Genomic DNA, 10,626 nt, shown 5'->3' on the forward strand with positions numbered 1-10,626 from the left:
TTCTCCACAACCTCAAGTGGTCCTCCTTGAATTGCAAGGCATACGTTCAGAAACCGCGTGCACTGAAGTACGACTTTGCACTTTGAAGGCGCAAAAAAAATGCCGAAAGTTGGTATGATGGTAGACAGTCTATACAACAAGGCTTGTGCTTCAACCTGGTCTTCAGAGATGAGGGGGCTGTCGACTGCGTAATCCAAATCGACAAGGTTCTCGGCAGCAACAGTTGGAATACCGGAGATTCGAAGATCTTCTAGCGTTCAACTCATTATTTGACCAATGATGAAGTAAAGCAAGAACGGACATAGTAGACATACTTGTCGGAACCACTTCTGTAGGGAAGCTTTTCGAGAGCTCACCATACACTCTCACTTGTCCAGAAGTATGTGAATATAGGGATCGGATTATGTTTACAAACTTCTGGGCCACACCCTGTTGAGCAGGTAGCTCAACAGCAGGTAGCTAACAGCACCGATCGATCGGCAGGATCAAACGCACTCAGTCAAGGGATACCAAGATTCTGTACATGCGTTGCTCTAACACCTGACGGAGTGTGAAAGTTCCGTCAACACAGCCCCTACCTGGTCGAAATCGCACTTGATTCTTACGAATCAAGTTTTGCGTGCTACCATAGGACGAAGACGAATTAGTGACACCAGAAGCCAGGAGGCAAACTAACAACCGTGGTTACTACATTTACTGCGAGTACCCTTTTTGAAAATGGGCACAGCCATCGATTCACCCCAGTTGTCTGGGACGGTTTCCTTCTCCCAGACAGACCAAATAGGCCAGGCAGGCAAAGGCTGAAAAACCCATTGTCATCCTTGATCAGAGCAGGTGGAAGGTCGTCAGGACCAGTAGCACGATGACGCTTGGCTAGAGATATACACTCGAACACTTCTGAGCCTGAGAAGAGAGTTATGTGTTCACACTCTACCTTCCTGTTAAAGGCCGGCAGTCCGGATTAAAGGTAGTAAGAGGCCAATGGTGTTGTTGCTCGAAGCACTGTGCTCAGCGGCCCCAAGGTTCTTCTTTGCTGGATATCAGAGAGCCATTCTGGCCTCTGATAATTTCGCTGACAAGAGGCTTCCGAAGACAAGTCGGGTGGAACAACTTCCAGACGTTTCCAGTATCCTTTGCCTGTTTCAGTTCTTCGACATTTCGGGTCCGCCAAGCACGGATACTCAGTTACACTTGGCGACGGGTAGTGTGTAGGGTGGAATTGTGGTTGAGATTAAGAGGAATCTGACGCTGGATCTCTAGCAAAGCCACGACCTTATCAGATATTCAAAGGTTGACTGGGTTTTAACGCAAACAGGAGTTCAAGCTCTGAATAACACTGTGGATACTTTTTTCCAATTGGCCGATCATATCTGATATAGGACATTCCGGCAGGAGTTTGAGGGGTAGGCTCTGATATTTTCTTTTGATTTCTGGATCCACTAGCTTATCAATGGCCGAGCGAGGTGTGCGCATTTTGCACAGACCTGAAAGGCGCAATGAAAAGCATCAGCACACAAGTGCACGGTCAGAGTCTACTCTGGCGTTCCAGAAGGAGCGGCTGGCGATGGTCGACCCTCGCCACCGATGACGGTGATGTGGTCGATTTGGGTTCGGGGCTGGTTGGCTACAATGCCAATGTTACACAATGCCAAGAGATTTCCGCTGTTCTGAGGATCGGTACTGCAAAGAAACAATGAGTGATCGGCACACATCTGCAGAAGGCGACCTCCGTTGACCGTGCGTCTCGTGTCCAGTCCAAGATGATCACCCCATAGGGACTCAGCAGCGCTTGGTCCATCTACCTGGGCGTTCATGTCACCAGCAACCACGATATCTGAGGTTTGAGTCCGTTATGAAGGAGCACCTAGTGTCATAGAAACCGCATTTGGCAGATTCAGAGCTAGTCAGTTGGGGTGTAAGCAGACACAATAAACAAGGTGCGGTGGACCTCACTTTTCCCGAGATTCTCTCATAGATATTGCCAAAGGAACTACGCAAAGACGACTACCAAATGGTATCCAACCAAGTAGAGACGTTTCAGCTCGGTTGCTCAATACTGTACCCACCCCATCATATCCAGCTGCAGCGGCCTTTGCATCATCAGAGGTTTAATCATAGTACTTACGTCCTGTATCCTTATTTCTGACAGGCAGCATACAGTGCGTACGAGCAAGGGCTACCTGTTGTCTTGTTTGCTTCAGCGTGCGAATATCAAAGGTAGCTTAGTAGTCTTTCATAGTTTGAAAACAGATTTCGAAGTGAATAGGATCGTTGCTGGAGTTGAGGGTACAGAGGCTTCGGCTGAGTGTGATGCACTGCAAGCAAAACGATCAGTCCTAGTACTGGGACCTGCGCAGAGCGTATTCAAATTTGGTTGGGATAGGGTAGAAGAGGAAAAAGTGAAGGTATAGGATGGAGGCTTCAACAATAGCATGTTTTAGCCTACGCGCCCTGTTGTACGCAGCAAGTAAGGCGAGCCGGCTGATGGCACTACACGACGGCCGATGTGGCATGAGCTTATTGTGTAAATGTGCAATTCAGTGCGCAGCTTCCGAGCCTCCCTTTCTCCAGATGCAACATTAACTAACTGATTATACTACCTCTGACTATATCTTCCTTCCTTCTCGCCTTTCGGTAGCTGCTAGAACAGGAGCGTCTTTAGTACGTGGTTTTACCTGATGAACTGTGATCTGAATATCAACTGAAGCGAGAGAGTCCTTCGCATACCTCATCAGCCTATAGACAAGCAAATTTTAGTCCGCCAGTGCGACAATCGAACAAGGACGTTAGCGCCACATAGATTACGAGCCGTGCATTGGAGGGTTTCCAGGCACGTGCTAAGAGGATCACGTAGGCCACGATCATGGAAACGCGAGGGCCCCACAGAAATAGGTTCAAGTGTGGCCGATTTCAAATCGCGCTGTGTCCTCATGAAAGCATGGAAGACTAAATTAATGTCCTGCTTGGATATGGTCAATGAAAGCAGGGTTATAACAGCCTGCGGCACACAAAGAAATGCTCTGAATAGCAGGGGTAAGGCTTGATTTAGGGTGACGCCAGTGGGTACGCGATATCGCAACCACCGCGCGCTAGAGGTTGTGGGTTGGCCAGTTTATTGGGCAGTCGACTGCTCAAACTGGAAGTGAGGACTACATGGTCAAAGCTGTGGCTCTCGTGTGGGAGCATCACTAACCGCGTACCTGAGCTTTGTCTGAAAGTGTCACGTTTGACTGCCGTGCATCGTTCCGGAGTCCCAAACGCAGGCAGCAGCGGTATAAACATGAACGACTTTTATACTACGTTGCCAAGTCATTAAATGGAGCTCTTACGCTCGTTTACACCCTGCATGTAGCTGCACGGAAATGGACCTAGAAGGCAAATGGTTCTCAGACACACGAAGTACGCGGTCGAACCGATACAGTCTACGAATTGTGACCAGCTTGTCTAACGTGGGCGATAAGTGGATACGTTGATGACAATAACAAGGAACTTGCTGCACATGGTTTAGTTCAGCTGATTGTGCTGTGCCGAAGTCTAATGGATTTCATTCAAACAGGAACAATCTGATTCGGTGAGAGGCATTCTTCGAAACGGATTGAAACGAAAATTGACAGCAAACTGTCTAAAGAGGCCTAGACTGGTTAGAATAGCGTGAAGAATATGATGGTCGTGATAATTGTCAATAAAGCCTTGTAAGTGATCGAGTATATGCATAGTTGTACAGTCTGTACCCAATACAGGCATCAACGATTCAAATGACCTCAACAATGCACTCAGAGATCTGCATGGATCACACACTAGTTCCGAGTTCGTAATCCGGCAGAAAAAAGTACATGTCAACCAGTGTTAGGCAAGAATGCTAGAGCAGTGAAACCGCATATCCTTCTCAAGTGGGGACATTTTTGAAATGCAGGGAAGCGGTACAGCTTAAGACGGCGATAAAGGGGTGCTAGCGCATAATTGGGTAGTATATGGAGAGTAGAAGCACTGGAGCGAAGTGAAGCATAAGGTGAGATGTGTGTCGTGTTAAGAATTTGCCCCGATACTCAATAAAGTAAGACTTCAGACAGATACTTGCACGAGGATGCTACTGCTGGCGAAAGGAGGAAAGCCTTTCGCTACGGTCATTTACTAGCAAACACGAACGGAATTGTGACAAGTCACTAAACATGAAGGTAAATATCTCATGTGCACGTTTTTTTATAAAAAAAGCATAAGGTGAGATGTGTGTCGTGTTAAGAATTTGCCCCGATACTCAATAAAGTAAGACTTCAGACAGATACTTGCACGAGGATGCTACTGCTGGCGAAAGGAGGAAAGCCTTTCGCTACGGTCATTTACTAGCAAACACGAACGGAATTGTGACAAGTCACTAAACATGAAGGTAAATATCTCATGTGCACGTTTTTTTTATAAAAAAACTGGACATTCTCACGTGTCCTCTAAAACTTTTCTAAATATCCATTGACTATTATACAATAGTAAACGAACACTGCAAGACGGTTCCGCAATCACCGTAATAAACTTCACCTCCCATCAGATGTTGGGACGGTGCATCAACACCAGACCATAGGCTACTCGGATGCTTCATCAGTAGTGTACACCGTTGCGCTGGTAGTAACTTTAGTGCACCGCAAACGTATTTCAGACAAAAGCGGTGTACACAGAGCTCAACCGAATATCTTAACAGCAGACAACCCAATATGAACAGATGGTACACTTGGGATCATAGATTTTGTGGCTTTGCACAAGCTGGTGACAGCTTAGAATATGTTCACGAATATCGGACAGGATTGAAAGCTAAATCAATGTGTTTGGCCTAAAATCTGCATATTTTTCCGCGTCTGTCCGTTACAAACCTAATGGCAGACAGCTAGCGCTGAGTCCAGGGGAACACCACCTTTTAGTGTGCGGAAGACTTATGAGTTGCTCGTCTTCAGGCAGATGGAGGAGGCTCAACTTGAAAAGCATAACGATTCTGTGATGTTGAGACCATTCTATTCCTATTATTTACAAAAAACCAACCGACTTGAGGATGTGCCCTTTGCTGTCAGGCAACTGCTCATAATTATGAACCAGAATAAAGCGACTGCTGTTTGTATTTCCATCAGTCTGAAAAAGTAAACAAATCGATCGGGTACAACTGAAAAAATTTTCGCTTGATGCTGGAAATCAAAAATATTGTACCGAGACACTAGGCGGTTTCTTCGCATGATTAACGTTCACCCAGTAACAAATCTTCAAAATTGTTCGACTCAGTCAAAAAGACGAAAACCCGTAACTGGAGGCATAAACTTTTTCAGAATTGTTAAGGTGAGTTCGATCCTTCTGTTTACGGGAAATCAATGTCGGGAAGAAAAACGTTAGGAAGGCCTGGGTTGACGAAACCTACGGAAAGGAAAAGATGTAGAGAAAAAGCCCGAGAACTAGGTAACTGGATTAACTATTCCGTGGGACAAGAAAACCGAAGAAGTACGTGGAGTTTAGAGTGCCCGTTGAGCCCACTTGTCTTCCACCCATTTCCCATCGTACACACCGATCAGGTCATTCGAAAACCACAAAATTCCTGACCCGAAGGGTACGAAAACCCCCTAAAAGTAGTAACTAGAAAAACTAGTTGCGTTTAGTTTAATTAAGGTTTTGGGAGTAATTCAGATGATAATCAAACCCTAACAAAGTCTTACTAATGTTGAAAGCGACATGAGTCGCTGGAACATATGTGATTATTTTCTTTTCAGCCAGTTACAGGAAACGTAAAGCAATTCATTCTAGTTCCACTCACCAAACTGTGTAGCTGACTTTTTTTAAAAGGTATACCAACACACATAAAAGCAAGCATTGATGTGACGATCAGGGACCAAATTCCGGGATTGAAACTCGTGATTTTCGTCGTTCACAAACCGCTTTGTTCAAGAAGTCATATAAAGCAATAATGATAATAATCGTTCTACACCTTTCGATGCCAACCTGCCACGCCAACCGAAGGAAGCAGACGGCTGAAATACTGTCAAGGTTTGGACAGGAGCAATCAAGATGCTGACATTTCGGCTGGTAAGTTCGCGCCTTTACTACTGATCTATCAGGAGCTGAAGAATAGGACATAGTATGTAGGATCATCGGAATTACTCATATAATGTTTACAGCTGACCATGAGAATGGTTGTAAAACTAACTCGCCATCTCATAGCCTGTTGATAGCAGGAGTAATTGTCACTTAACTCTGGGAGCCATGCGAGTGTCAACATGAATTATTTTCTATTCTTTGTGATCTGCCAGAAGCATTTTGCTTGATGAATGTTCAACCCGAAACAAAGATGACAACAAGTATGAATTCCTCCCATGGAGATTCTGCAGGCAGCAGTAGAATTACCGCGAAAATGTAGTGGGTTGAATCGGACAAAGAATAAATGTAATGCACCAAATCTAAAAAAGAATATTCCCAAAGCCTGACGTAGTAACTGTCGATAGAGTGCTTAAAACAACAGATTGGCAAGATAAGATTAACCGCTCGATATAAAAAGGTAACGTGTCCACTAAACATCCCCAACTCGATTCAGGTCAGACCTGAGTGACAATTTTCTGGAGACGAATGCCGCGAGCTAGTAACTGAAAACAAGCGGAAGCTTGATTAAGGAAATTGTACACAATCGGCACATCGTTCTACTGTTTCATTACAACCCGGCATCCTCTGTAGTAAACAGGAAACACGGTTTCCCGACAACTCAGAACCGAGAATTTATGAGGAGCGGTTAGTCCTGTGATTTTGTATTCGACATGAATAGTACATCGTTGTTTCTAGTATTTCCACGTTACTGAGTAAAGCCTGCGTGCTTGCATCACCTTCTATCTAGAAAAATACCAGCTACGATTAAATAAGTGTTCAGCTGTAACATCCATTCGGCGCCTAGCTGCGATATCACCCGAAGAAAAAATGGTGGCTGAGATACGGAAGGTTGCCCGGGTCTAGATAGGAACAATCAAGAGTTCGGGGTTGGATTCGAGCCAAGGAATTCCGATTAGTAAGTTCACGCCTTATTCACTGCGCTGTCTCGAGCTCTACATACATATTACATTCCTACGGAATGGGGTGTCCATTCCCCGGGGCAAGACGGCTGTGGTTAGAGCGCGAATTTACTGACCAGAAGGCCCGTGGTTCAAATCGGAACTCTGCCTCTCGACTTCCCCTGTCTAGGCTTGGGCAACCCGTTAGTATTCCAGCCCTCGTGCAACCCTTGGGTGGCATGGCAGCAGAACGATCTTTCCCGAAATTCACTTCCTTAGCTTTTCACCTCTAATTTTAGTGACATCAAGCCTACACAGATTAGGGTAGGGACGCGAGACCGCAATGGGAGTAGCCACAACTTTTTCAGCATTCGGATCAATGGACGTCCTGAGTATGTGTGTGAACCTAAGGCAGACGTAACATCTACAACCCTGAGACAAGAGTAGTGGGAACATCAACAAGGATAGTATTACACGCGCACACAGCACAGCACACTATTTTCATGTGACATTTTACCTCAGTAAAACTGCTGTGATAAGCTTCAGTTGCATTTAAATGTCCCTTCCAGTCCTGATCATGCGAATATCATCAATAAATGATGAACCTTGGTACGTGTTGGATATTAAAAATAAGGCTACACACAAGGACAAGTGTCAATTAACTGAAGATTCGGATGAAGCAGACGAAATCGACTATCCAGTAATTGGTATCCTGGCCCCCTTTCCTCCAAGTACCCGAGTAGTTCCTCCTAATTGAGAACTGCTAGGTTCAAGGAACCTAGGGGTCACCAAACTGACGGTTGGTGCGATACATAGAACCGGTACCAAACCGACAAACCCAATGAACACCAGGCGCCGAGAGTTAAGCAGGTCGGACCACCAGCGCATAGAGGCCTTATTAGTTTGTTTAGTTGTTCAATTGAACTAACCAATTAAGGGTTTTGGATTACTAATGGTCACCGTTACTGAACGGTAGCAAACAAACTCAGTGACCGGAAAAATAGCAAAACACCGTTCAGCTGTAGCACCCTTTCGGTGCCTAGCTGCCATGCCAACCGAAGGAGGCACGAGGGCTGGGANTCGGTGCCTAGCTGCCATGCCAACCGAAGGAAGCACGAGGGCTGGGATATTGCCAGGTTGCCCAAGCCTAGACAGGGGAGGTCGAGAAGCAGAGGCCGGGTTCGAACCACGGACCTTCCAGTCAGTAAATTCGCGCTCTAACCACTTGGGCTATCTCACCCAAAATTGCAACGAGAGGGGTTAAACTAGCTCATTGAGATCACAATAAACGGGACAGGTCCAATCCCTGCAGACTAACATGTCTGCGTTTTCTGCTCTTGCAACCAGAATCCTGGATCCACTGGGAAATTCTACCAGGCGTCCAATATGGATCAAATGACAAGAAAAAATGACAACGAATTATGACTTACATGGGCGATATTAACATAATTTACCACACGTCTGCCACTTCCGTGTGGATGTGCGTGGTCCTCTGAGGCTGGTGTTTCTTTCTCGACTGGACTTTCTAGGGAAATAAGATGCAGAAACGATCTCTGGTGCGTGTCAGAGAAAATCATAAGGAATCATACCGAGATACCAGATTTTATGTCTCTATATACACAACTAATATTACATACGAAGCAGTTACGTAGTGAAACAAAACGTCGTTAGTGAGAGTAATAAGCTGCTAGTCAGAAATAGGGGAAACCATAGAAAAACCATACATAAGGCAAGTTCCAGTTGCAAGATTGGAAGCAGAAACCTATGTCGCTAAGGGACCGTGAATGTGTCGACACCTGATATTTTTCCATTGTGCATGAGGGAACGCCATGATGAAACAAGAATACGTCAACGGAGGAGTCTAAACTCAAAAGCAACAGCTCTGGCATAATAGATCTCATCCAGAAAGGAAACTCACAGCAAAATCATCGGAGTCAACGGTGAAGGCGTTAGAGAGGACTGTGCCATACTTTGAAACGCAAAATTTCAGTCAGTGTACGTGAAGACCGTAAAAGGCTCTGTTTACCATAAACTGTTATTACTGTACTGCACGTTAAAGCTTAATCGTTCTTTAACTGGCTTTTGTTGCTAAACATCACTAGCAGTAAAAAACGGACAGGCAGACACGCTACTCTAAAAATCCTCTTTTTATAGAGATTAACTCACACGTGAAAATACATTTTTACAATGTTTGTTCGAATATGCTGCTACTACGTGGCGCTTCCACTAGACTGGTAATCAGCGGTGCAGAGCCCATTGAGGCAAGGGGTTCAATGCAGCAGCCACAGAAAATTTGTGCACAGTGTTGAAGCACTAATGATATATTACCTAACGTGAACAATGACGCAGCTTGGCGAACACTGCTCAAGGTAGACATTGACTTCTCGTCACAATACACCACAATATACAGCTACCGAGACAAAGAAATCGATCGGTTGCCAAGTGGAACTACATACTCCTTACTAGGGAATAAAACGTCAAACAGTATACCTGGAGTGACAGCGTTTGCCGGTAGGATAGGATTGCAGAATATTGGCTCCGCCGGTGTTCTTTTTTCAGTTGAAAAAGATCGATGTTCACACAGCGTTGGGGCCGAAACTTCAAGTCTATATACACACGTCTCTAGTTCTTCAACAGAGATTATACGGAAGGAGTCCTCGTCCGGCTCACACTTGTAATGCACCTCTGCTCGTCTACGCTCGAATGTCAAACTGCAAATACTTCCATTCACATAGGACTGGTTGTGTACCAAAGGTCGCTCGCTGGTCTAACAAGAAAGGACGGTAAAAAATGGCTCTGCAAATAACAGCTTACTATGTTGATAAGATTGTTCCAGTCTGTCTCGGATTCAAAACGACCAAGAAGTGTTTCTGCTTGTCGTTCATTTTGTTCCAGATGAAATTGAAGAATATAGCGGGCGTAACAGAGTTCATAAGTCCACCAATTGACGGTCTGTTCGGTTGAATGGACAGTAAGCCAGTTATTCACCACGTACCTTTGTTAGACAACGAGTGCCATTTAACTGAGAAAGGGCCGAACTAATGAAGCTGTTGTTAACTGAGGGTGGAGGAGCTTGTTTGTCGATAGGCAACACAACTGGTACTTGACACCTAAATTTTTGACCATACTTTGAGTAGACATCGACCGTAGAGGAAATGTTCTGGTGGGAAAGATGTACAGAATAAACGGCGAGGAAACTCATTACCAAGTCCATTTCCATGGAAGCAGGTTCCACCTCTAGCCGGACCTCATAGCGAGTCTCAGGTAGCGCGGCACTGAAACCACGGGTGGTGCACAGGGGAGCAAGAGATGAGATCAGACAAATCCAAAAAAAGAATGGCAAATTCATTTGCTCGACTGGAATGAGTGAAAATAAAGATGCGTGTCAGTAATCGTGAGGTATAAAGTGAGGATGTATGCTCGTTGGTCAACAGTGCGAATATACTTGAAAAACCCCATAGTTTCAGTCAAATCGCTGAGTGAAATTTAAGGGTCTGAGATTCACATAGTGGAAATAGGTGGATTGTATAAGCCTATCATCATCATCATCAAAGACAGCAACATCAGCGTTGGCACTGATGCTTCACTGCCGTACAACCATAAGCTTCGCCTAGTCATATATATA

General features: G+C 45.1%; 1 protein-coding gene across 1 annotated transcript in view; it reads right to left on the bottom strand.

Moving 5' to 3' along the window:
• The window catches only part of T265_11905 (hypothetical protein), a gene marked incomplete at both ends in the record, with an annotated part of 39,206 nt that overhangs the window by 24,367 nt on the left and 4,213 nt on the right, over nucleotides 1-10,626 (bottom strand). Inside the window, 4 exons of the mRNA XM_009178728.1 lie at nucleotides 8,432-8,526; nucleotides 9,492-9,768; nucleotides 9,816-9,953; nucleotides 9,997-10,358. Of these exons, the coding sequence (XP_009176992.1) occupies nucleotides 8,432-8,526; nucleotides 9,492-9,768; nucleotides 9,816-9,953; nucleotides 9,997-10,358 (872 nt within the window). The remainder of the gene's footprint in view (nucleotides 1-8,431; nucleotides 8,527-9,491; nucleotides 9,769-9,815; nucleotides 9,954-9,996; nucleotides 10,359-10,626) is intronic.

The sequence above is a fragment of the Opisthorchis viverrini genome (genome assembly GCF_000715545.1).
Source record: "Opisthorchis viverrini unplaced genomic scaffold opera_v5_636, whole genome shotgun sequence".
In the NCBI taxonomy this organism is placed as follows: Eukaryota; Metazoa; Platyhelminthes; class Trematoda; order Opisthorchiida; family Opisthorchiidae; genus Opisthorchis; species Opisthorchis viverrini.